We start from the raw sequence: 27,481 nt of genomic DNA, 5'->3' as shown, positions 1-27,481 counted from the left end.
CCCAAGCTTCTCATCAGCACAATCAACTCTCCCTCAAGGATGCCCACCGTCTTCCCTGACTAGTTTTATAGACGTTCCTGCTGCCCAGCATAGGGTCAACCAGGTTGGTTTCATTACTGAAGATCCTCCTGGTTCACCTGGGGCCCAGGGAATCGGAGTATTTTCCAGGTCAGATTATTTATGGATTTGCACAGCCCAGATCTCCCCAGCTCTGGTGGGACCGAGCTGCCAGTTCAGGATGTTTTTGTTTCTTTTTTTCAATCCAGTGCAAGAAATGATGCTCATGTGCTTATCCGTGAATGTTCAGACATGTCAACAGAGATGCAGGGTGACTTTTAGCCCCTGGAAAAGTGGTAGTTTGCTTGCGGTCAATAGGCTACTGCACATGCACATAACCCTGTATTTCATCTCAGGGGTGCTGGCTTTCCCTTAGCTCTCTGTCACCCCCTAAAGACATACGATATGTGCAATGATGTGACCTGGACAGAGCATGCACTTTCTAAAGATAAAAGGCCCCACCGGGATTTTTTTTGCCCTTTGAAAGCACACAAGAAAATTCTTTTTTTAATGTTTTCCTTAAAATATTCCAAAATGAAAAAAACCCCCCAACAACTGGAGGTTCCTGTTAAACCCCCCACCCTTTTCTTTATTTTATTTTATCGCATCTCATGCAGCTGCACAAGATGTTCATACAAAGCTCAGAGAAGCAGACACGCTGCAGTCCATGGGGCCAGCCAGCACTGGAAAAGCCAGAGGGAGCAATAATTCCTCTCTTCCTTTTGAATGGATGTGATTTAATGTTTTATTTCTTTTACTCGCTGCATGCTAAAGAAAACATGAGGATTGCTCCGGGGCTAAGGATGTTTTTATCTTTACACAACCATTTGGTCTCAGCGGTGGCAGATGACAGGACAAGGAGCAATGGGCTCAACTTGCAGCCAGGAAAGTGGAGATTGGATATTAGGAAAAACTCTCTCACCAGGAAGGTGGTGAAGCACTGAAAGGGGTTACCCAGGGAGGTGGTGGCATCTCCATCCTTGGAGATGTTGAAGACCCGGGGAGACAAAGCCCTGGCTGGGATGATGTAGTTGGGGCTGGTCCTGCTTGGAGCAGGGGGCTGGACTAAAATGTGACCTCCTGAGTGCTCTTCCACCCCTCATTTTCTATGATTTTCACACAAATTCTTTAAATCCAGCTGCCGTTGCTTGAACGTTTCATCATTGTGTTCACAGTTAATTTGCTGCACAGTGAGAGCAATTAGGAAACACTGAAGATCTTGCTCAGGTGAAGTCTTCATTCAGGAGGTTTTGGCTGAGGAAGGATGGCGGCACTCGGGGCTGGGGTGGACTGAAATTTGTTTTCCTTTATTGAGATTTCGCTGTCAGGAACGTACTTGGGGCTACAGCAGAGTCTCGCCTACCCCGAGAGGCCATGAATGAGGCCGTGAATGAGCCCGATTAACTAAGGGGGAAAAGGACTGCTCGGCAGGCTACTTACTATACATGGATTAGCGCCCAGGTACTAAATCCATTTGAGACCCGACATCCCCAGACTTTCAATTAAAGGATTTCTAGAGTTCCCCACAAAGTCATCAAATAAAGCTTAACACTCATACTATTCACAAGGAAAAAGAAAATGAGAAACAAAGCTTTCATATTTTTTTTTTATAGAGCTATATATAAATGAACATCATAACAAGCCAGAAAAGGGCACAAATGCATTTTCCCCTCCCTCACGGATTACCTTGAAGACTGGGCTTATTTACTTGATTGATATGCCGCCCTCCCCCAAAAAGACCAGAGCAGCTTACAATAAAAATGAGATAAATTATTTAACAAACAAAAACAACAAACAGTCGAATGCAGCCGTAGAAAGCAGGTTATAGGGAGCCACGGGTCAGAAAAGCAAGCAGGATTTTTCTCATTTCTAACAGCTACGATTCCCTGAGGACCAACAGATGGAATTACCCATGCCCACCCGAGCTCCTCCGAAACCTTATAACCCCGATCTGCGTGTGCTGGTTTATCCAGCGGGGAACTGAACTCTGCAGCAAGGGGGGAAAGAGCACAGCCTGAGTGCTGGAAGGAGGAAGGTTTATTAAAAGAGCAAACAAAAGCAACAGCAAAATAACCACAGAGTCCTCCATCTCCCCCTAAACCATATAACCCAAGACAGAGCTGATCTGAAAAATAGCAACTCGGACAGTATTCACTTAATAATTATTAAGGAGCCCATCCAGATTTGCTGTATTTCTTCATCGGAAATGCAAAAGGATGTGTTGTTTTTTTCCCCCACCGTTAGCATAAAAATCTTACAGTGGAGGGAAACAGGATTTAAATCTCCTGGTGCATGGTGGTCTGTCTTCCCTCCTGCTCGGTGTCAGGGGCACAACAGCAAGCGCCGTGTCTCGGACATTATGCCTTTTTGCCGTGGTTATAGCAGACAATGCAGCGCTAGAACAACAAATGGAAAATGCTCGAGTCACTCCCTGACCCGAAGGAGGGACTCCTCTTGGTCAGGCATTTTCCCAGCAGGGCAGAGAAGTGGTCTACAGCACAGCAACGTGAGGGGGTACATTTAAAGTGCAAATCCCCATAGGGTCAGATGCAGCTATGGAAACAAAACCCAGTTTTTCTGGAAGACATTTAGGCAGGAGAATAAGATTTCCATTTAAAAAGCAAGGCCCTGGAATCCCAGAGCATTTTATCAAGCTGAACTTGCTGTCACAATGGCAACAAGTACATTGCATTGACTTTTTGCAGTAAATGCAATAATCACCAGGGGCCTGTCTGCATGGACAAAGAGGGTTCCCCGCCCCAACATTTGCCTAAGCTTTGGACAATTAAAGAGGTCTTTTAACACCCCTGTACAGGCAGGCAAGCTCCTCGGAAGTGACGCTAGCTGGCATGCCAGAGCCTGGCCAAGAGCAAACAAGACAACACACCCAGTGAACAAGACCTCTCCGTGGGTCAAACCTGCAAGCGAGAGGTGTGAGGGCAGCACCACAGACATCCTGAGCCGGCTTTCATCTCACCAGGGTGGATCACAAGGTGGGACGGGCTTCAGCATAGCCTAGCCGCTGGGCTCTCCCAGGGTGGAGAGAACGCTTTGCTTTGAACCAAACCCTTGGGAAATCAGCATTTGCCAGAGGCAGGTCCCCAAATTTGCAGGTGCCAGTGCAAGTGTTAGCCTTCTCCCACAGAGTCTCTCTCGCATGGAGAAACACAGTGGGGTCGGGGCCTCATTTCTAAAACAGTGACTGCTACAAGAGGCACAGCACGTGTCTGCAGACAACTGCAGCCCCAGCCTCAGCTGCAAGAGTGCTAGGGGCCAGCTAAGATTTGGGGTTAAGAGCTGGTTTCTGCAATGCCCAGGGCATACGCTTTAGTAGGCTTCAGACTGCAAAGCACTGAGGAGAGATACCACAAGGCAGCAATGCGGTGCTGGAGGAAGACTGAACGCCCGTGTCAGAAGCTTACCTTAGCAAAACGGCACTTGGCAGCTTTGGGTTTCAATCCTGGCCATTTATGGAGTGGGAACTTCCCTTTTTGGAGATTAACTGAAACAAAACACATGGCTCAGCACACGTGGACTGCAGGGGGCTAGACACAGGACTCCCCACGCATGGCGAGTTCCTCAATTCGGACTTGAGCGTACAAAGCGGGATGCTGAACAGGGGGAAGTGCTATCGTGGTTCAGGAAAGAGCGGGGGCAGAGCGCGGTGGCAGGCCCTGGAGCGGGCACATATACAAAGCAAGCAGGCAGGCCAGAGTGGAGAGAAGGGGCAGGGGGAGACATGCACGTGCTCTGCACCAAGAGGCAGAAGTACCACGACTAGGAGAAGCCACTGAGCAAAGCAACACTTAATAGGATATCAAAGTGATTTTCCTGTGCCACTTTGGTGCTCTGCACTCACTCCTGGAAAACAAAATTCCCCAAATAAAGGGCAAGTGAGAAGTTAAATGCCACTCTCTCAAATTCTCTCTTGCAATCAGTCACGCAAGATGGCTTTTCTGAATGACCCCACAAATAATTTGTGACCATTCACACGCTGAGCTGTGGAACTCAGTTCTTGACTAACGAGAAATTGCTGAAGAAAGCGTCTCCCCAGACTTACAGTTGATGTGCTTCATTATAATTTTCAAGACAAAAGCTTTCAGGGTTGGGTAAAGGCGTTCAACCTGCAAAACAGAGATGACTTTGTCAGGAACTGCCGTGCAGCACCCGAGAACATCCCCCACTTTATCTAACAGTAACTGGATTTCAATAATGCTATATGAAGGGGGCTGAAAAGCTTGAGTGCTACATAGGAGTACAAACCCCGAATTATGACAAGCAAGCCTAGTCGCACTGGTTTGGGACATTATTAAAGAAGGAAGAATCTGCTGAGAGCAGGAGTAGTCATTTCCTATCCACCCCGCGCTGGTCTCCCTTTTCTTTCCCCATCCAGACGAAGTATCACAGCTGACTGGGGATATGAAACAAAGCTGCCCTCTGGACCTTGCAAGTCACAGACCTGCACTTGTGCTTGTGCACTGCTATTTCCCACCAAGCACAGAGGAGAACTGACACCAGGCCTTCAGCACTGCAGCCTTAGCTTGCAGAAAGTCTTAAAAAAAGGCCTTTTGTTTCAGAAGCAAAAATGTCAGATGTCTGCTGAATAGCAAAACACCTGTGAGCTGAGCAACAGGTAATTAGAACAAGCCTGCAGTGGCTTGCTCCCCACTGACCTGAAGAGAAATCTTCAAGAAAATAACAATAGAGTCTTATCCAAAGAGCCCATTTACTCATAGATATTGGCCCCCAGGGGCCCTGAGCAGCGGAGGGAGGGAGGAGCATTGGGCAACCTGATCCTTCCACTCCCACCAAGTCAGCAGCTGCAGTAGCACATGGCAGCAATCACATCCATCACCCAAGGCATCAAGAAGACCTGGAACAAGTCTGGAACCAGGACAGACCCCTGCAGCACTGCCCTCGATACCTCATCCTGCCTTGAAAGGGAGTCGTCCAACGATTGCTTTTTGAGCACAGTTATCCAGCCAGCCATGCGCTCACCGCACAGTCCTTCATCTAGACCACGACTTCTTGCAAACATTTTGCCTCTGCCTCCTAGGATAACACCCAGAGTAATAACACTAGGAACTTACATTAACCTGTCCAACAACCGAGGAAATCCATCTGATGTGCAATCTGCAGAGAAAAAAAAAAAGGCAGCAAGGTGAGTCCATCTCAGACAGAAATGTCATTTCCTCAGAGTTTTTGGGTCCCATCCTCTTTTAAAACCTCAAGTCCAGATAAGGAACCCCCATTTCCATCTATATTGCCTGTCACATTAGATGCAAATTGTCCTTTATAATGTTAACCCCCCTCTAGAGAAAAACGCTTCCATGTCCTGATACCTGTCCATGGTTGTAATAAACAGTACATGCCCGTTGGTAACTTGAAGTATAGCTGTCATAGCAAGTCTCTGCAATGAAGACATGAGAGAGAGAGAGAGTCACCAAAAGGTGGATTTGAGCCTGCCTCAGCTCTAAAAACCACTGGTATCAGCCCCAAAATGCAACAGAGAGAGACATTCCTCCCTGCTGTAGGCCGAGCCCCTCACCGAAGGGAGAGTGGCAATGACCACCCGGCAAGCTCTGTAATTTTATGCAAACAACCACACCCAGAAGCAAGAGCTTCCCTTTGCCACCTTGCTCATGCCTTCATCAAGAATTAGACAGAGGAGAAACATGAGCCAGGATCCATCCCACATCTTGGTGCTTTCTCCACATGCGTGGGAAAGAAAGACCGTTCAAAACCCTCAGTGCTGGACCTGCACGCGCAGGCAGACCGCACAAGTGCAGCCTCAGCCCCCAGTCGGCTTGCACCTGCAGAGGCTCACGGCCCGTGGGGGCTGCGCACGGGAACAGATTATTTTGAAATCCACAAAGTTCAACTCTGGAGAAATTAAGGCAGCCTCTGTAGGAAGGGGCGAGTCAGGAAAGCACCGAGTGCCAGCTCCGTCACCCACACGCCGCCTGCCTAAAGCACTACAGATGAGGGAGGTCTCATTTCCTGCTGGAATCCCAGCCCCCTCCTTATCCAAATCCCACAGACACCCCTGGTTCAGCGCTCAGGTGGATGGACTTTTGCCACCGCTGTAGGTGAGATTTGATGCTCTCAAGCAATTCAAGGGGATCGTCCAGTGCCCACGGAGCTGCTCTCTGGTTACAGTCTGGGCTGGGCTGAGTACTTCCAGTGCAGAGGTTTTTAATGCTTGCATTTGTTTCACAGCATCATCCAGGAGGCTGCCCTGCAGCTGGAAACATCTCACAGGAGAGATGCCTATTCTGAACAAATACACTTTGTGGGACACCCAAACCCACCCCCAGCCTCCGGATGCAGAGAGCACCTGGTTGCTAGCCATGACCCCCAACCCCCTCCTTTTCTTTTCTTTACCCCTTGAAACTAAATAAGAGCTTCCTCTCTTCTCACTTACTACTTCCAGCTTCAGGAGACTCAAGCTGCCATTCTCATGCTTAGTGACAATCTCCAAGGTGAGAGAGATGTTCATGTTGCACACACCCACGTCCAAGTACACCTCCAGAGGCCTAAGCACCTTGATGTTGATGATGAGCGAGGAAAAGATCACGGGGCAGATCAAGCACTGGAAGAAACCGGGCATCAAGGTTGAGGCTTCAGCTAGTGCACACATCCCATGGGAAGGAGCATGAGGAAGCAATGGGCATGTGGGGATGGGGGTCCAAATGATAACCTGTGGGCCCCTGGAGTCAGCAGTGGTCCTTGCTGCGTACGCCTTCTGGAGGCCCAGCAGCACACACCGATGCTGCCAGTCTTGCACAGGAGAGTGCAGTCTTTGCAAGCCCACCCTTCCCAGACAGATGTTCAGCATCTGTCTCTGCTCCCCACCCTTCTTCACCTGTCTGCAGACCTTTCTGGCTCTCTCTGTTCCCTTGGGCAGCCTGCTGCTTTCTACCTCAGCATGTCCAGGCTGCAACAGCCCTGCATCCTTCCCCTGGCTTCCCCTTTCTGCAAGGCCTGCTCTTGGACTCAGAGCAGTGCCAAGCATGAGTCCAAGCAGCAGGGATTATGTGTAATGAATGACCGCAGTGGGACCAGCATGGGCAGTGCAGGGCTGAGGGGTCAGCCAGGGCACCGATGCTTCTGGCGTCAAGGTCTGTTTGGCTTTGGGATAAAAGGAAGCCAAGGTCTGGCCAGGCAGGGAAAAGCCCCCGTGAGACTCAGACCGACTCACCTTGGAAATGATCAGATCCGTGACAATGTTCTCCAGCGTGGCCGTTTCATAAAACTGTTTGAAAGAAACACAACGGTGAGGTGGAAGTGCCTGGCTCTGCTGTGGAGCAAGGCCACCAATGCCACAGCTTCGCGGTCCTTTTTCTTCATTTTGTGGGGTGACCTCCTTGCCCACAAAGCCAGAAGGGACATTTGCAGGCAACAAATAAACTCAGCCCAGAGCCAGTCCTGGATTTCAGCCTTTTTTCTCCACCGAATCACCCATCTACAGGGGATTTCCTGCCCCCTGCAAGGCCCCTGCTGTCCCCTGGGATCCTTCCCCACAGCCGCTCAGTAGAGCACCATGTCCCCCAGCACAGCGAGATGTCTGCATCCCAGGCCTCACGAAATGGGGATAATCTTTCATGAACCGCAACTCCCGTCCCAGCCGACCAGACCTTGCGGGAACCACGGCAGCTTGAGGCAAAGCGTTTCCTTATCCAAAACAACAGGGTGCAAGTGAGTCTTGGGGACAGCTGCCTGGGTCCCTTGTTTCCAGAAAAGCAGCTTAACCTGACTGCCCATCTCCAGGCCTGCAGTGTTACTCATCTCATTCCCAGCTATTTTATTTTTCTTTCAACTCTAACCCCACCCTTCAGGTGCAGCTGAGGTTTGCCCAGCATCTACATCCGATGTCTTTCAGGCAAATAGAAAAAGCAGCTCTTGGTCGAGATACAGGGCTGCATACAGTGACTCTCAGCTCCGTGAAAGACAGACTCACCCTGGATCAGGCAGCGGGTCCAGAAAGCTGGAGATTTTATGCAAATACCTTAAAGTGCATGTTTATGCATATGCGCTCGCTAATTTGCATGATTCATTTCTCTTGTCTAAAACCTGCACTTAACCCTGCCTTGTCCTCCATTAAATTCTCTGCTTAATTTGCCTGTTCATGCCTCCTCTCTCTGTCCCCCAGAGGCTTCTCTTGTAACCCATATCTCCACATCTCTCATTCTGCCTCTCTCCCCATGGCCCCTCATCAGACACACATGCATTCCCATAGAGAGCATGCCTTTAGGAGGTCTGCAACACAGCTCTACCCCTTCATCATACAGTCCACCACCCCGCCACGTCTCTACAGCTAGAGGTGCATTAGATGTTGTGCTTTAATAACGCGCCTCCTCCTGCTCTCCCTGCAAAACTGGAACTTGCAAGCAGGTGCCTCCTGGATTGATCCAAGACACTGAGAAGCTCAAGGATGGGGGGAACATCCCACAGGTAAGCTAGAGAGAAAGCACCAATGTTTCTGTAACAGTGAGCGTGCCACTCACCGTTGCAGGAGTGCAAGGGATGGACAGTGGTTTTGGTAAGACAATTCTGGAGTAGATAAAAGTGAGCACGGTCTGCCCAATAGCCTCAGAAGTTTCATGATATTCTGGCAACTTGATATCGCCATCTGGCTCCGGTGGGATGAGGATTTTCTTTCCACTGTCAGTCTCATACTCAGTCTGAAAACAGAATATAGATTTCACCCCTTCACAATGAGGTTACTGAATAGGCAAAGGCACAAAATAAGGGAAAGAAAAATATAGTATCCTTAACAGGAGGTCACACATCCCTCTGGAGTCTCGTTTCATTCCCCTTTGTTTCTGATAAAACAATTTCCAGCTACAACTGGAAGAACTGGTCAATGCCAACCTTGCAGGGAGAGTCACTCTCAGGGGTGTGGGAAGCTGCGTGGGAGCAGGTACAGGCTGCCCAGGAGCAGGGCCTGAATGCAGTTTCCAGATCTAAAAGGGAGAGAGGCTGCACCCCATAAACTAAGAGACTATGGTCATCCTTGTACAACCCTGTGTGATCCAGCCAGGACAGCAGGACAGACAGAGGACAGACTGCAAGAACAGAGCTAGCCAGGGAATGTGCAGTCCCGTAGGGCTGGTTAAACTATGCGCCACGTGGATCTGCAGACCTCAAAGCCAGATGGGCTATGACGATCTGGTGCAATCTCCCACATAACCAAGGCCAAAAGCATCTCCATCCTGCAACTCCAGCAGCAAGCCCGTGCCAACAGCTCTGCTGGCAAACACAGGTGGTTAGCACGTGTCAAGAAGAACAAGCCTGTGGTCTTTGCCATTAAACGGATCTTTTTACCCCACATTTTTATCCTGCCTTCAAATTCTCCTGAGACGTTATTTTCTCCTGGAGGGACCTGGGTCTCTGGTGTTTGCTGACGTAGATTTCTTGACATTAGGGCTGGAAGGGACCTCCGGAGATCATTGGGTCCAGCCCCCGCCCAAGGGGCAGGAAGTCAGCTGGGGCCGGATGATCCCAATAAGATAAGCATCCAAATGCTTCTTGAATGTGTCCAGAGTAGGTGCTTGCACCGCTTCTGGGGGGAGTCTGTTCCAGTCTGCAAACCCTACACAGGCATTCAATGCAGATGAGAAAATCCTCATGAGATCAGGGCTTTAGCGAGTCAGTGCGATGAGACGGGAACAAATGGCTGCAGAACGGTGCCCTCTGTGCCGCTGCACAGACACCAACAGGCGAGGAGTCAGAACTATTTCTGCAAATGATTTCTCTGAACAAGGGTGGGGAAGCTCTAAAACCACACCAGATCGACCCCGTTTATGGCCATGAAATCCTAGCCACCAAAACGTTACTCCCTTACCAGGACAGAGACTTCAATAGTGCGGTTGTGGACCTTCGGAGTTTGAATCACATACCGGATTTTCCCGATTTCAATTGGAAGTGCAGCTGTATAGAAACACAAAGAGACCCGAAAGTAGACATAGCAGTAGCTGAAAAGGCACATGACTGAGCTGGCATTTTATCACCTCACAGTTAGACCGTGAAATCTTTTTAGTCAGGCATCAAAAATAGTCTGCCCCGAGATATTTATATTTTGGGGAGGTGGAAACTAATCAGAGTCAGGATTAAACATTTAAGATAGGAACCAGCGGTCAATCAGTGAGCCTCCTTCTTCAAGTCTCTATCCAGAATTATATATTGCTAGACAATATATTGCTTGACACAGATCCCCTCCCTCGGAGGAGAGCTCATGAGTCTCTTCACAGCCAGAGTTCAGATAACACCTTGTGTGGTAAGCTGCAAACACAGATAAAGGGACGTTTCACCTTGCAAAGGACAAAGTCGACTAAGTTAGACAAAACCCAAAATAAGACAAACTGAGGCACTGGACAATGGCTGAGGCATGGGACCATGTGGGAATAATCTGGTATGAAAAAACAACTAGCAAGGCTTTGCGTTCCCAGCAGCCACATGCTTCAGTTTTGCTGTCGTCCAGTGAAAGCTCTATGGCAGTTTCAGATGCGTTTAAATTATATTCAGATACATTTAAGATTTTACAGAATTAAAGTGAAAAAGCACAGTCAGCAGAGCAGGTCCCACATCACTTCGTTTGTTATTAAATTTGGTTTTTCCATGCTTCCATTTTTCATTATACGTTGAAGATTGTCATCTTGAGGCTTCAGAGTCAACAACCCCCCTAAAACAAAGGGGGAGGTCAGACCCCTCAAAGAGTGTTTCTGGCTCTCTTCAGATTTAGGCAAACATTTTATGTTAGTTATATTTGGGTCATATCTGATGGGTTATCTTCAAAGCCCCAAAGGCTACCATTTTTTAACTGGAAGCTAAGAGCTGGCTGAAAAGGGAATCGCTCTCTGGCTAGGTCATAGGAAAGGGAAGGAAAATGTTTTTTAAAGGATCGTTTGCAACACTCACTCGTCAGATCATCCAGCATCTTTTTGTGTCCGAGAGACAGAGATATGAAGAATATTTTGGATATCTGAAACACAAGAAATACCGTAATTTCCTGCTCACCGGTTGTAACAATCATGGGCGAATAGCAATGACTTTTACTAATTGGAGCAGCAAACCTCCAATATTTGTGCAGAGGTCAGGGAAATCTCAGGGCCAGAAAATATTTTTGAGGAGCGAGGATGGATGTGTGAGCATTGCATAGCAATGCTTCACGTCACCGCTGTTGCTCGCTGATCTCTACACATGAAAGTACCACTGTGCTCACAGCGTATGAAGGAAAAGCTTCAGGGAGCTTAAAGCTTCAGCGTTAGCAAAGACTGGTTCAAAGGTCTCCTTGCCCTTTGGGCAGGAAGGGGAAGAACTTGTTGTGGGAGTCTGTTGGGGCTGGGAGGAAGGAGAACGGTAGACTAGATCCTGCCCCTAATCACCTTTGGGCTCACAGGGGCCAGAGGAGGCAGGAGACAAGGAGACGCACCTTAGTCTGTATCTCGAACGTGACACTGTTCTGTAGCGAGGCTATCACGCCTGCACTGATGTCGCTGCAAGCAAAACCAAACAGCATCAACTACTAAAGAGCAAACGGCATCATATGAGAAACAAGCATCTCAGCCTGGCATGGTCTGAGACAGGGTCCCGACTCCTGGGCTGCCCGTGCCATGGGCCGCTCGGGGCTTTGGGGAATATGTGGATGCAAATGGGAGGCAGATGGATCTCTTCCATTGTGGTCCCCAGGCCATGGGAGTCTGAGATTTAAAGAGTAGTTCATACAGACGATGCTCCGCAGCCTGCAACCCTGGGCCTCAAGAACCAATACCAGAAGCAGCAGGTATCAGCTCTAGGGCTGTGGCGTGTGGTGCTGGCAGTGTGGCCCCGTGAAGGGTGCCACCACCCACACTCCCAAACGGGGTGCATCTGCACAATATTGAACAAATTAGTTCTGCTTCTCAGTGGGGCTAATTAGCCTGCCCACTGTGCCATGCAAACCCAGCGACATTGCTGCTAGGGGCGAGGAGGCACCATGCGTCCAAGCACAGAGCTGCTTATAGACACACTCCTATGGGGGCCTACGCCAAGCCTTTGGGGACCTCACACCTAGTGCAAAAAACTTATGGTACAACACTGATTGCATTGATTCGGGTAGTGCGTAGGTGCTAACTGAGAATGAGCCCATCGAGCTAGGTTCTGCACAAGTAAAAACAGCAGCGGCTGATCTAAATCTGTAATTGTATGGCTTACAGGGTCATGGGGGGGTTTGTCTCCCCAGCACTCGAAGAAGTAATTATAACAATAACAATAATAGCAATAATAATAAAACAAGACAAAGGTGTGGAGCAGAAATAGGAACATGCAAAGAAGAGCAGAAGGATAAACAGTGGTAAATAAATAAGGAGATGTGCTGATAGACCAGCAGCACAGGGCGCTGGTGCTGGTTAACCTGCAATAAGCAGAAGTGGCCCACACTCACGGTAAGCTGCTTGTGACATTAAGGAAGGCCACGGCACACTTGGAGCTGTTGATGGGGATGGTGTTGCTCAGGGGCGAGAACTGGGTCAGCAGGACCAGAGCAATGCAGCGTACTTTCAGGCTGATTGTGACCATGCCTGGGAGGATGTTGCTGGTACTGCAGGGGCAAATTCAGAGGATGCTCGTTAGCCCACAGCACAGCCTCCCCAGCAATGCTGCCCTTATGGAGGTGGAGACTCAGCTGGGTGCACACGCAGGTTACAACCAACTTCCTTCCATCCCAGCCAGAGCTACTGCCTTCCCCTCACTGGCTCCGTCCTCAAAGGACCCTCACACTCAACAACCAAGACCCAGCTCCTCAGGCCCTAACCCATGCTGCATGATAACCTCCTGAGAGGCAGTCCCATGGATTTCCACAGGCAGGATCCAGCCCCACAGAGACCAGCGAGAGGCCTGTGTGGTACGTGCCTAGATTTGCTGGACAGCGAGGATGCGCTGTAAATAATGCCGATGCCCTTCAGGAAAGTCAACAGCCAGATGTCTCCTGTATGAGATAGGGGACGTTGCAGAGCGTAGCCTGCTGCATTGCTCTTACGTTTCCCCTCTCGAATCCTGGCTCGCATCCAAGTGGATAGCAAGTCACAGGTGAGCCATGTGACAGAAACGGCATGGACTACTTAGCCTATCCGCTGCTCAGTCGGCATTGCTGGGTTGTCCTCTGCAGTGTATTCACCAGCTTACACACATCACATTTTAAACCACTGATACAACGCAGCCTCCCCTCCAACTCTTGAGCACATGTCCTAACGTCCTATAAATCTGGTCGAACCAGGCTGGACATAAGGAAGAATTTCATTACTGTCCGAGCCCCCAAGGTCTGGAACAGTCTGCCAGCGGAGGTGGTTCAAGCACCTACACTGAACACCTTCAAGAGCACATTGGATGCTTATCTTGCTGGGATCCTATGACCCCAGCTGACTTCCTGCCCTTTGGGCAGGGGGCTGGACTCGATGATCTCCCGAGGTCCCTTCCAGCCCTGATGTCTATGAAATCTATGAACCAATCCAGAGGTAGCAAGAGAAAGGCAGCCATCTGAAAGGGCCATGGAACAGCAAACTGGAGGGAGCAAGGCCCACGAGAGAGGTGGAAAAGGAGGACTCTGCCCTGCAGACTCCCACCTGTCACTTGGACTCAGTACTAAGGAACTGCAAAATGCAAGAACCTGATGCCTGTCCCCAGGTAAAAAAAAAAGAGAGTGCCCCATAAAAATCTGGAGTTTTGGTTACTAGGGGAAAAAAAAAAAAAATCGGAGAAGGAAGATGAGACCAAAGCCTGTTTCATAAATAATCTGACGGCTGGAAAGCCGAGAAACCCTGTGTGACCTCTGGCATCCTTAGGACTACGTAAGTCCATAGAAACATGTGTTTGGTCCCTGTTTGAATAAAAAAGCATTGTAAGCACTGTGGCAGAAAGCCACCTTGGTTTCTCCCCAAAAATCTCTGCCCTGTGACACTGTGACTAAAATCTCTGGGCTGCAACCGTTTGATTAGGGGGGGCCCTGCACACAGGGGACTGCACCCTCGGCCTGTCTCTTTAGGTAACCTGAGCTGGCTGCAGTTCTGAGGTGGGGGGGAACCTGCCCCCTCTGCCCACGGGACTGGCATCAGCCACCTGGGTGAGGGGCATCTACCTGGGGGCTGGAACCTGCCCGGTGACAGGTGATATATTTCAAATTGGTTGGCTGACAGCCAACTGGGGCTGACCTCCACTGGCCCAGGTGAACGAGGTCACAGGGGCTATATAGGTTAGGGGAGGAAGGAGGCGGGCTCTCTCTCTCTTCCGCCATGAGGTGAAGCAGCGTGACCACGCAGGCGGGCTCCCCAGGGCAGGTGATCGTCTCTGATATGTCCTCCATCACAGCTCTATATTGAGCAGATTCTTTTTGGTGTTGGGTGGTGGAACCGGAGCTTGCTCCATCCACTCCATGCATTGACCTGGTATTGAAGTGCTTCCAGGACCGGTGCAAAAAAAACAGAAAGGGGGACACAGAGGAGCTTTACCATCTGAAACTGGCTCTCTCTCACCCCAAAACTCATGAGCAAGGAACCGCCTGCCTCCAAAGGGAAACTTCACCGGCCTTTGGAAGATGCTTGTGAGTAAGCTACTCAATCTGATTAGATATCTAGCTGGCAGTAACACAGATGCGTGATCAAAAGGCTACTGCAGCCACACTGTTTGCTCTTTAGGATTTCTAAGATATTGCTCAATCCTGTACCCTAGTTTACCCTACCCCTTGTAACCAATAAAGTCCTCCTTTGTGACCGGCAAGGGAGACTTGTTGAGGGGTGGGTCTAAATTATGTCTATGAGACCCCTTAGGTCTGCGGACTAATGGAGACTGTACTTTTTGCCCCCAGACTTGGGGAAGTGCCCCAAGTGCCTGTACTGGGTCGAGTACCCATCGGACTATTAGGCCTGTGTTTCCCCAAGGACACAGGGCCGAGACAGTCCCTTCTCAGGGTGGTGGCGGCTACGTTACCCCAGGCTAGCGAGTGTGCTCCGGGAGAGGGGTCGGCCGAGCACAAGGCGCCCCCGGGGAGGCGCTCGGAGCCTGGAAGGTGGTCAGGCGCAGGGAGGTGGGCGGCTCAACGCTGGAGCACCCCCTACTGGCCCGCCACAAGCACTATGCCTACAGTGAATCTAACTTGGTCCAAAATCACCACCTAGCTGTTACAGCAAAACAGGATACATGGAAATACAAAATCTGCAAGCATGAGTTATGCAATTCCAACAACTTTTGAGGTGCCCAAAGCTCATCCTGGACCCTGTTTGGAAAAAGCTGTTAGATGCAATCGAGTGCACTGACCAAAGGTGCTCGGCTGGCTTTTGTGCAGGGAAAGGCAGAAAGTTACCAGGTGACCACAGTAGATGCAAGCTGGCAGCCTGCTCCAAACACGGCTAGCCCAGCAGCATCTGTAAGCAAAGCGAGTCTAGAAATAACATGCCCAGTCAAACATTTCACTAGTCCATGAGCATCTGAGAGGCAGGTAAGGGAAGACTGGGCAAAAGCCATTAGAGGGTCTCCAGGAGAATTTCTTTGCTCAGTATCTGACATTCGTAGAGTTTTGGTGAGCTACAAAGCCTAAGCCTCAGGGAGGTTTCCGAATGGAAACAGGCTTTACTTTTTGCAAATGTTTCCAGAAAAAAATCCCCCATATACCCTGCCTCCACCTCCCACCCAGGTCATTCCCCTCCAACCCTGTTACACTGGGGAAAGGGACCAAAAGGCCACAGAGTTGGCAGCCCACACTCACCAAGTGCCTAGGACGTGGAGTTTACCAGTAAATATCACCTTGACCCCAACTCCAGGAACGCACAATATCTTGACCGGGTAGATGATAATTGTAGCCACGTGCAAGCTGTAAATTGACATCAGAAAAATGGAAGGAAAGAAGCACGGCCAGGCAAAGAGGCAGAGACTCCCACAGGATCCACAACCCCTTTCCATAAACATTAATGGCTGTGGCACAATATATTACATTTGGCAGCCTGACGCTCTAGGGACTTGTCTGCAGGCTGCCCTGCAGCCAGCTCCCTGACTAAAAGCGATGTGCAAAGCAACTGGTCTCCTCGGGGCATTGACCTGAGATTACATCGATTCATGAGAGACAAATGGGTTTGCATTTGCTTCTTCTCTGCCAAAATGATCCCTTCAGGCATGGCCGCTTCTCCGAGCGCTGCAGTGCTGGTAGCCCAGCTACCTAAATCTTGACTGCAGTGCTCAGAGCCCTCCCCTAGCCTCAATAGGACGGACCCCACCCCGTCCCTACTGGAATCCCAGGCTTGCCCATCACAAGAGTTACTGGGGGAGTGAACAACACCCCAACCCCAGCTACTCCGCATGGCCAAACACTGTGTCTTTGCTTTGTGACCCCCTCCCCATGCCCAGAAAACCTCGATTTTGCTGCCAATGCAGCTAGCAGATGCTCCCAGAATTAGCTTGTGATTAACACATGTGGCACTGAACAGGGACCGTCTCTGTGTTGTGATCGGACCATCCCCTGCCCCACGGGGGCCAGGTCTGCAAAAGGGACCTCTGAGCAGTACTGCGATACAGACCACGTTACTTGGGTAGAAGCCGTTACGCTACAATTTGTTGCTCACTCTTTGATAAAGACCGAGGTAAATTTTAATCCAGGGAATGTGATATTCCTTGACTCGGACTCGAAAAGGCCACTCATTAATTCTTCGCAAGCTGTAATGAAAAACACTGCTGTGAGACTCGGTGCTCTGGACCCCGGTTTCCTGTCATAGATAGAAGAACGGCATCATGCCCTTGCTTTCACGCAGGCTAAGTAGGGCAAAGTCCCCAGGAATCTCAGTCCAGCCTCTGGTTGTGCCCTGGATTCATTGCAGCTGCAAACAACAGACACAGAGATGTCTGCGGCCAGCTCTCGAACAACCTGAATCTGCCACTCTGTTCCCACGGTTGATTGCAAGTGTAAAATTGTAAGTGCAATAGTAGAGGGGAAGGGTTAGCACAGGCCAGTCGCTCCGAACACTCGCTACTGCCCTGACCCAGTAAAAGATGTCCAATTTTAGCACCCGTGCCCAGGGGCACCACTCACAGGACTAGCAGACATGGTACCCAGAACCATCAGCTGCATGTTATAAGGTCGACTACCCTGACCCTTTGCTACACACAAGTTGCACTAGAGATGGCAGCTCCAATGCAGGTGCCCAATCTCAGCACAAGTGGAGGCTGCAGTGGAGAAAGACCCCTCAACAGGGTCCTCTTGCCACTGGAAGACTGGGCATCGAGGAGGCCCATCCTAGCTGATCCATGCTCCTGACATGGTCTCCCCCCCATTCCCTTTAAGATGGAGAAGGGACACTGGATGCAGCACTGCACATCAGCTTCGTGTCCCTACACATCAGGAAAGATTAAGACCTTCAAAACACAATGGGCACAAGCAGGAGGAAGTCTCCAAAGCAACAGGCTAGCTGAGTTTCCTGAAGGAGACAGGAGCTCAGAGGAGCGGGGACTGCAAAAAGATGAATAAGCAACTGCAAAAAAAATAGGCACGGAGCAGAACGAGGATGAGAAGGGGCTGCTGAGATGAGCCTCATCTTCCATGGCCCGGCTGCAGAGTGCATGGTGTGAACACACCCCACGGTTTTTGCTTACCCCTTCCGTACGACGACTGAGGGATGATGGCGCTTCCCACTCTCAGCCCTTCAGATGGCATCAGCAGGCCACAGAGGACAAGACCTAAAACCCTGAACATCTTCAGTCCTAATAACCTGCCAAAAACAGTCTCAGTCAGTGCCACGCCACAGGGAAGGGAACAAGGTTTCAGTAGAGACAGGCCCCTTCTTACACTGACAAATTCATGCTCCACCCATCCAGTTATCACCATGAACCCAGCACAGCGTATTCCCATTCCTCTCTCCTACTTTGCTTTCTGCATGTCCTTTCACAGCATCTGATGAAACAAGCTTCAGCTCCCCAAAGTTTCTGTTATCTATAACCTACTTCAGTTAGTCCAAAAGGTGCAAGTCTACCCTGATTTATAACTGAACCCCTACCACAGACTTACATAATTACAGCAGCTTGGCTTGCTTTGGTACCTACAGAGGACCCCAGAGTCACCACACCTACTGGCATCTCCATCTGTAAATGCTACTGTCCTAACCTGCTTAAACACCCTGCATTTCCCAACCACAGACATGGGCATGGAGGAATGGCATCAGAAGGTGGGCTAGAGACAGGCCTGAGTAACACAGCTGGGAGCAAAACAGGCAAGGCGAGACATCTGATAATTACAAATTTGGGCAAAACAAGAACTTCTGGGCCTGACTCTGCTGCCTTGCTCCACAGGGAAGTGGTTATGCCCAGGCAGATGGGGTGCAAACTCCAACCGCTCAGACTGAAGAGCGCACTCTCTGTCCCAGAGGAAGGTGGCAGGGGCAGGAGGAGAGCATGATGCACGCTGGATCCCAGGTCCTACTCAGACGTGCAATCGCTCCAGAGCAGTTTCCGTTCCTGTAGCCCAAACACGCCAGGTTATTTTTCAGTTCCTATCCAAGGCCCCACACCCGCCTCCAGACACAAACATGCACTTTCTTGTGCACAGACTAGCAAGCACGGAGGCATTCGAACTGAAAGATGAACCTCCCCAGGTGCCCACGCTGAACCGAGCAGCCTCCACCAAGCATTTTGTTAGACACCATGTGCGTCGCCCAGAATAATCCATTCTACATCATCCCAAAAGTGCCCTATTTGGAAGCATTATTCAGAACCACCTGAGAAAAGCTCTTTCTGTTCATCCATAACCATAAACCGATCCAAACCTGGAGTCCGTATTCAGGAAGAAACCCTCATTTTGGTGGAATAATAACGATAAACTAGAGCTCTGACAGCAGCTATTTACCTAATAACCATCCAAAGCGCAGCACTCTGGGCACGCAGTCGACAAAACTCTTCTATGCAGGTGTTTCATTCATGTACTCTCATGACTCATTATTTCCCATGTCCTTTATGCCCAAAGAATCAAAAGGACCTTTCTTGGTACAAAGCGCTCACAAGCAAAGATAACAAACAGGCCAGGAAAAAAAAATACAGGGAAACTGCTCTAATGTCCTCCCATACGGCTAGAAAAATGCAGCCACAACTGAGACATCAAGTGGCCGGAGCCAGGCGCTCAAGCCGGCTCCACGAGAGGGCACGAAAGGCCAGATGTGCACCTCGACAATCTTACTGAAAGCAAAACACAAGGCAGGAAAATGTCTTCGCCCTCCCTGCCCTGCCACAGCCAGCATCACCTTCCTCATTGCATTTCAGTCCCCCGTTACAACAGCACAGCCCTGCCCCAGTCCAAAATCGGGCTGGAGCAGCCCACCACATGCTGCCCCCGCAAAGAAACAAGCACACCGTATTTGTTACCAACAGCAGCCTGAGAGCAGGCGAGTCAACCCCAAAGCTGCCTCCTTCCTGCTGGCAAGCAGGCACCCAACAGCCGTCAGCAAGCCCATTTAAATAGATGCAGTCGTACACCAGACCCACAAATCAGTGACCAAACTGATGATAATTCCTTAATGCTCGGTCTCAGTGGGTCATACTAACCTCCCAAATCAAACAGTCACCCAGGGGATGCCAGCAGACAGAGGCGCCATTCGGAGCAGGGCACTGCCATTGTTCAGACTTGGTCCCTGTTACAAACCCTTTTGCAGGGGAGGCTCACCGGACCTGTTACTCTGCTCATATACTCTATTTTTGGCAAGTCTGCCTCACTTTGGAGGGGGGAAAAAAAGTGACTTCAATTACTCCTGTCCTAGTCTATAGGCCCTGCTTTCTGTGCAAGTTTGCTTGCAATAGAAAAGGAGCTGCACCCTACAAGCGGAGTCAGCACCTATATGATACTCTTCCCACCTGCCCACAGGGTTAAAAAGAAAGGGTCAATCGACTATTTGTTTCAAACGACACCGTTTTCTAATCAGAGCCCCCGCTCCCTTTACCCGAGTTCAAACTCCTCTGCTGCGCCCTCCCTGCACCGCGCAGCTGCATCGGTGACAAAAGAACCTGCTGTTTTGGTGCTGATGAAGACAACGACAACACAGAGGAGCCAGAAAAGAAACAGCAGGGACAGCATTCATCATGTTGGTCAACTTGAGCAAGAATCTGGATGGCTTAAATATCCTTCACGCCAAAAGGCAGGTGACTCAGTAGCACTCAAGTTCTGAGCTTTTGCCCACTGAAATAAATATACCGTGTTAATGAGCATCATGGCCATTAGCAAATAAAAAAGGCCCCAGTAGAAATCAAAGGGCATATCTACATGTGCAATGAATGCGCTTTAGGTAATGCACGTTCAATCTAGACTCTCTCTTGTGGGGTACTAGAAAAACGCTCATTAGCCTATTTTAATGCACATTCGCTAAAGAGCACATTTTTTTGTGATGCTTTAATGCACATTAAAATAGGCTAATGCGCATTAAAGTGCACGTGTAAACACACTCAATGGGACTATTTATGGACTGTTTAGGTGTTTAGGTACTGCTCAGTGTAAGGGTGGACAAACTGGACCTTGGCCAATAGCAAAACTCCTACTGCCCACAGCAAAAGTAGGACTGGTCCCTTTGAGGCATTCAATGGGGTTTGAACCACAGGACTTCTCTGTAAGGACACTGTACCCCTCGCCATGCTCTCAGCACTCACATGGCTCCATGTCCCCAGTGAAGTCCCCTGAAAGCCCATGTCAAACCCAGCAGCAAGTGTCAGGATATAGGCGATACGCCCCATGCACCCAAGATGCAAAGTTACTGGGAGCCATGATGTTATCAGCAGCCATTGTCTGAGCTCTGCTCAGCTCCACAGTTCAACGCACTCTGTGAACAATGGGACAGTTCAAGACAGACACCAGTGATAGCTAACGATACCTTGCCCACCTCTATGCAGAAGGAGAGAGACTCGTGCACAGCTCTAAACATGCATCTTTAAGGAGCCCTGGAGACAAGTTGCAGCAAGAAAAGTTGAGGTTGTATAGTAGGAGGAACTCTCTCATCAGCAGGGTAGTCACGCACTGGGACAGGTTTCCCAGAGCGGTAGTGGAGCCTCCATCCTTGCAGGTTTTGAAGACTCAGGTAGACAAAGCCTTGTCTGGGATGATGTAGTTGGGGCTGGTCCTGCTTGGAGCAGGGGGTTGGACTAGATGTGACCTCCTAAGCTCCCTTCACCCCCGCATTTCTATGATCTGCTGTTGTATGGTGATATCACATGCCCTGGAGATGATTTCAGGAGGAGGTGAAAAAATAAATCTTTAGCTTATAGATGGGTATAGATGAAGTTTCCACATTATTCGGCATTTCCTTCCTTTTCCATCTTAGTCTTTAACATACAGCAGCTAGAACAAACACTTCCATCATTAACACACATTCAGCCCAGTCCTCAGAAAGCAGTATCAGCACTGCCCCACTGACCGCAGCAAAGCTGTATTTTATACTAGCTGTTGAAGGGAAGAGCTATAATGTTTGTACAGATGAGCAGTTGCTATTTGTCTCGATGGGCACAGAGCAAAAGTGAAAAGCAAATGGAAGAAAAGCAGATACAGACAAACCTCGGGGGCCATTTGCTCACCTTTTGTTCCACACTTACTTAGAAAACAAAACCGAGCACTCACGTCTTTAAGCAGAAGCTGGCCCAGTCTTGGCTCTCAGAAGAGAGCCTGCCTCAGTTCAGTTCAAACTGATCCAAGAAAAGACTGAGTTATATTCATGCAATCTGCTCTCTCTGGTTTAAAACCAGCTATACTGGGTGGGTCTGCAAACCAGGTTAAAACTGAATTAAGAATATCCACAGACTCTCACTGTTCCAGCCACATCCATTTAAAACCATGGCTTTTGTATAATTAGTGCAACTGCAATGCAGTACTAGTGACCAGACACGAGATGCTAGGAGAGTCTCTGCTCAAGGGGTAGACTGTTTCTGGTCTTTGCACAGAGGAGAGGATATAAAGTCATTGCAAGATGAGGGTGCTCAAAAAGAAGTGTGTGCGGTTAATGAACAGAGCATGGAACCAGCAGATCTGTTATCCAAGCCTGGCCCAAACGCTGGGCCACTCGGTTAATGCCCCAAAACTCGTGGCAGTGCAAAGTGCTATTTGGAAAATTCAGTGCACTGAAACTTTATTGGCACAGCAGGTAATAGAAGAGTACAGCCAAGGCACAAGAAAAGGGGGATGCGGGAGTATCCATCAGAGCAGGATGGTGCATGGTGTTACCCCCAGGCTCTGATCTGATGGCAGGTCATGATGCCATCTACCCCCTGCCTTTTCCATTGCTCCTCGCTGACTCAGCACCACTCACCTTGCTCATTAAAAGTGCCTCCACCAATGGGGCCATTTGCTGCATTGAAGGACTGGAATCCAGCCACGGTTTTTGGGGAGGGACTGATTGCATCTTTACTGGACAAACTGGAAAAACCTGCACAAAGTTACACTCTGTGCAGGTAATACATGCATGGGGGAGAGTTCCCTCTGTGTACCTACATTATATTAGAGAACTATTGAGCCCCTGCTGCTTCCAAAAAATAAAAGGTGGTCTGAGATCACAGCGAGTAGTTCTCAACAGAGAAAAGGGGGCTTGGTTTCTGCTGTGCCCACCCCCAGCCAAGGGGCACACACACAGCAGCCCGGCTTGCACAATGCAGGCGACATGCCCCATGCGCCTGGACATCGCAGTCAGCCCCAACGTGGGCTGGTGGCCAAGATGCTATCAGCTGCCATTGTCAAAGCACCACTTAGTCCCAGAGTTCAAAGCCACTTCAAAAACAATTGGGCCTTTCTAAAAAAAAGAGGTATAATTACAAGCTACTAAAATGCCAAGGAGCACCGTGGAGTACAAGGCATTGTTGTTTAAGCTCCTGCATCTGCTTCTCTGCATTTTGCATCACATGCCCAGCAGAGCTTTGGCTTGGGTAAGAAAACATTTTCAGCTATTTATAAAACCGTCTCTTTTTTTTAAAAAGGAGAAAATCATTGGAGATTTCCTTCCACTGCAGAAAAATTCCACTGTGAGGAGAGAGGGAATGGGGGAAAGTATGTCAGGAATCTTCTCTCGCTGGCATCACACAGACCCCTTCTTTCTTGCAAGGGAAAATACAGCTCTCAGATTCCCAGTCTGGTGCAGCCCCTGAAGACTGGTATGTCACTGAGCAGGAATGTGTGCAACGGCAAGCCTTGCAATGGGAAAAAGCTTGGAGGTTTTTCAAACTTGCTGACGTTTATGACGACGATGCTCCAAGTCTTCTCAACTGTCCCCCCCAGACGTATTCCACTTCAATTACCAAATAACATGCCTGAATGCGTGCGTGTCCTTGGCCATTAGCGTGTCATCATCACGGAAAGGACATTACCCACTTTAGCTGAGCATAGTTATACCTCTCCCATAACCAGGTTCCTGAGCACTTGATGCCTGCCTATGAGCATAACACCCCACCAATTTCCCTCTTTCTCTCTCTCACCAGAAGCTCCTTACAATTTTCTGCTCAAGGGTTTTTCCCGGAAAATGCTGGTAGGACTTTGCTTAAAAGACCAAAGTTTCAAAGGAGAGACTGAGAGCCCCCTGCAAAACCTTGTCTCGTGCCTATAAGCCAGGCATTTCTACGCACAGTCAAACATGGCCAGATCCCTCTCCCAAGATACTGAATTCCAGCTATCTAGGTGCTCCCCTGAGGCAGGTCAGTGGGCAAAGTCTCCAGGACATCCAAACAGCACCAAATACGAATCAGGAAAGGGGCTGGGTGTGCAATGAAGGCCTAATTGCTTTCCCTTTGCATTTTCCAAGTAGGAGTGCTTTTCCCTGCAGATACCTCCCACCTTCTGCATTAACAGACTTAGGCCTAATGCAGCTGATGCTACAGCTAATGGCCCGGGGGGGGCTGCAAGTCCAGCCAGGCATTAGCATAATACACATCTCTTTTCCATTTCAACTTTCCCCTGTCACACCAGCAGTGAGAGGATAAACACCCCAAGAACCCGCGTGTCCACGGGGCTGGAGGATTGCCCGTCACACCAGGATGGAACGAAGCCACGGGAAAGCCAGATTAAGACAGTGGTGCAGTGTGAAACAGTGAATCTCTCCGGAGGGATCACACTCAGTGCCAGCAGCAATTGCTGTAACACACACAGGACCCCGAGAGCGAGAATCTGGATGCTCGAGAGCAAGCAGTGAAAGGAGCTACCCCTGCCCCAGTCAACCCCCTCGGGCAAAGGCACTGGTTCCTTCCCAATCATTTCCCAGCTCTCAGACTCATTTCAGCCCTTCCAGCTGTGCTTTCCTGTGATCCTATAGTCTATGCCTTAGTCCCCCACATCTGGAAAGGGTTGTGAGGGGGTTGCACACGCACCATGTGGAAAGGATGATATGGGGACTTAATAGGGTGGCAGCACTTACTACAAGGCATTTCCTTTTGTAATCTTCAGCACTTGTGTACTTAAAATGAGACAAGAGCAGCTGGCTAAGCCAGAGAGAAGCCCCTCCATTTATTTACGTTTAAAAAGCCTCTATAATTGGCTGGCACATGGAAAGAATAAAAGTAATTCTGCACATCATGTTTAAGTCGGTCATTTTTTGATCTTTAGTAAAAATGTCTCTGGGTTTGGCAAAGGTCTCAGGATCATAAGCTCATAGGATGTAAGACTGGAGGGAACTCATAAGGTGACATCTAATCCAGCTCAAGGCAGGATCATTCCTGACTAAGCCATGCCAGCCAAGTGTCTGTCTAACCAGTGCCTGAAAATTTCCAGGGATGGAGATCCCATAAGTTCCCTAGGTAGCCTGTTGCAGTGTTTGACCACCTTCAAGTCAGAAAGATCTTCCTCATCTCCAACTTCAACTTCCCCTGCTGCAGTTTGAGGCCTTTGGTCTTAGCTACCCTCTACGACCACAGAGGACAGTCTGTCTCCATCCTTTTTATAACCACCCTTCAGGTATTTGAAGATTGCAATCAAATCCCTGCCTCAAATCTTCTCTTCCCCTACCGAAGTTACTTGCAAAAGTTAGATGAAAACAGAGGGTTATTTCCCAGTGAGAGGTCTGAGCTCAACCAGTTTAACTTCAAAGCTAAGAGTTTGTGAAGCAAATAAACTTTTTCCTAATCTGGATCTTGGACAGGTAGCTCTACGGGGGGTAACTTGGCTAGGCAGCCAGAAGGGAGTGGTAACAGAGACTCTGAAGTCAACATATTGAGCAAGCCTGCCTGGCCAAGAACAAGGAGGAGAAGTGGTCTGCCACTCACCAGAGAGGGAAAGCTAACAAAAGATGATGCAGAGAAGGCCACTGTTGAAGGCTTTCTTTGCTTCAGTCTCCAGTAAAAAGACTTACCGGGACCAGATGGCTGACACAATTAGCATCAATAACAGGAAGGGTTGGCAAGAACTCAGATTAGAGCAGGGAAGAACTAATTAGAGACTGCTTAAATAAATCAGAAGCTTCTGTCTGGGCCTGGTGACATTTCACCACCGAGCAGCTCGGGAATGGACTTAAGCCATCTCAGAGGCATTAGCAATTATCTCTGAGAGCTTGGGGAGGGCAGGTGAGGCTCAAGAAGACTGAAAATGGGCAAAGCTTGTGTCTATCACTAAAATAAGGAAGAAGAATGACCCAGGTGCTAACTGACCAGTCAGCACTAACTTCAACTTGCAAATCACTGAGTAGGTAGTAAAGTGGCACGCGACTAAAACAAATCATGTAACACCAGTCTAATCTCCTCCGACGGCACAGTAAGAGACGCTGTAGATAGGGGAGAAGCAGTAGATGCAACATATCTTTGACTTCAGTAAGCCTTTGGACGTGTTCTTACCCAATGTGCTCACAAAACAAGCCAGGGAAATATTGTCTCAATGGAGGAATTGCAAGGTGGGATCACAACTAGCCAGCATGCTGCCCGGAAACAGTCCTCCTCAATGCCTCATGCTCAGTCTGGAAAGATGCATCAAGAGGGCTTCATCAGAAGTCTCCCTTGGTCTGACACTATTCAATGTCTTCGCTAACTGGGATGATGAAACACTCATTGGATCTGCAGACCACACCAGGCTGGGAGAGAGTTGCAAGCACTTTGGAGGATAGGGTTAGCATCGAAAAGATTCTCAATAAATGCATGAACGAAACGCCGGGCATTTGAACGAAATGAGTTTCAATGAAATGCAAATGAATGAAACGCATGAGAAAACCAACAAAAACGATCAGAACTCTAGAAAACATGACCCATGAGGGACGGCTGAAAGAACGAGGCTTGTTGAGTTTCAAGGCAAAAGTGAGAGAGGCCATGCTAAAGTCTTCAGACAAGTACAAGGTTGCTGTAGAGAGGAAGGCAAACTCTTCTCCATGTCCACTGGGAGAAGCAAAGAGCTTAAACTACAGCAAGGGAGATGTAGCCGAGACATCAGGAAACCCTTTCTAGCAGCAAGGATCACGAAGCAACAGAACAAGTGGCCTAGGGAGGCCGAGGGATCCCCGTCATTAAAGGCTAAGAGCAGAGGACAGCCTGGGTGGCCTCCTCCAGTCCCTTCCAGCCCTCCTGTCCAACTGAGCACCCGGTGGGCTCTTACTGCCACGAGATGGCAGCAACATCCTACCGTATCCTCGTTTAACAACCACATCCCTGAGAGCCGTTTCAATGACCTGAACTGTATTGTTACAGAAGAATCTACCTACAACCGACCCATCACTAGCATGCGTGAAGGCAGCCATGCCCTCAGCCCCGCTGAAATCCCAGAGGCCCCTTGGAAAGCTGCTTGTACTGATGGATCGAGTATAGCAGCAGGGCATGGCAGTTTTATAGAAAGAGCTCCTCAGTCAAGGGAAGGCATTTTCTAGTGGCCACAAGCCTGGACCTGGAGTCAGGCTCTCTAGGTAATTTCCCTGCTCTGCTTCTGGCAAACAGTGCAACCCTTGGGCAAGACACTTAACCAGAGGGTGCCTCATTTTTCCCCATCTGTAAAATGGGGCTAACTTTCTGACAGAGGAGTTCATACAGCACTCAGAGAAGATGCTATGTGATCCTACCTAGACAATTCAAAGCAAAAAGATTTCACACATGTACATACCTGGGACAACACTTGCTATCTGCATTTAATGTCACCAACCCTGGCTTCATTGCGAATCCAGCTGTGTTCTGGCGTCAAGGGCTTTTCCAAAAAACATTCTGAAGAGCAACGGAAAACCACTCCAACAAGGCACGTTTAACACTTAGGATTATTCTAACTGGCTACTTTCAAGGCTCGACAGCCCATTCATCAAGAAAACCATGTCACACACTAAACTCCAAGCACATAAACAAAATGAATGTTACCTTTATTTGCACAATCCAGTGTTATCTCGAATATCATCCCTGTCGAGTGCTCGTATAAAAAAAGAGAGATGGCCAGGATTATCCGCAACTATTGCAAGCCAGGAATAAGGCATGCATAGTGTACGGACTTCAGTTAGCCGTGTTTTCTTAG

The 27,481-nt window shown here is 49.2% G+C and overlaps 1 protein-coding gene and 1 pseudogene across 3 annotated transcripts; one reads left to right on the top strand and one right to left on the bottom strand.

Moving 5' to 3' along the window:
* Window positions 1-1,649: 1,649 nt before the first annotated feature.
* On the bottom strand, window positions 1,650-27,464 carry LOC149856895 (uncharacterized). Of its 3 annotated transcripts, none has more exons than XM_090065041.1 (16): window positions 27,331-27,464; window positions 17,668-17,783; window positions 16,644-16,734; window positions 15,794-15,898; window positions 12,482-12,637; window positions 11,492-11,555; window positions 10,978-11,041; window positions 9,905-9,990; window positions 8,565-8,741; window positions 7,259-7,312; window positions 6,482-6,649; window positions 5,400-5,467; window positions 5,148-5,190; window positions 4,118-4,181; window positions 3,480-3,559; window positions 1,650-2,453 (listed from the first exon to the last, which is right to left on the bottom strand). In XM_090065041.1, exons 2-16 carry the CDS (start codon window positions 17,765-17,767, stop codon window positions 2,415-2,417), a joined length of 1,359 nt encoding a protein of 452 aa, XP_089921167.1. In that variant the 5' UTR covers window positions 17,768-17,783; window positions 27,331-27,464; the 3' UTR covers window positions 1,650-2,414. The 3 variants fall into 3 exon arrangements, with proteins under 3 accessions (XP_089921167.1, XP_089921166.1, XP_089921165.1); XM_090065040.1 differs by lacking the exon at window positions 27,331-27,464 and adding an exon at window positions 27,086-27,235; XM_090065039.1 differs by lacking the exon at window positions 27,331-27,464 and having other exon boundaries at window positions 17,668-22,623.
* LOC149856896 (U2 spliceosomal RNA) lies at window positions 14,397-14,511 on the top strand (annotated as a pseudogene).
* Window positions 27,465-27,481: the final 17 nt, after the last annotated feature.

The sequence above is a fragment of the Crocodylus siamensis genome, chromosome 10 (assembly GCF_052110815.1).
Source record: "Crocodylus siamensis isolate JL-2025a chromosome 10, ASM5211081v1, whole genome shotgun sequence".
NCBI lineage: Eukaryota > Metazoa > Chordata > Crocodylia > Crocodylidae > Crocodylus > Crocodylus siamensis.
Note: the sequence above shows the minus strand (reverse complement) of the source record. Positions and strands in the feature narration are given on the sequence as shown.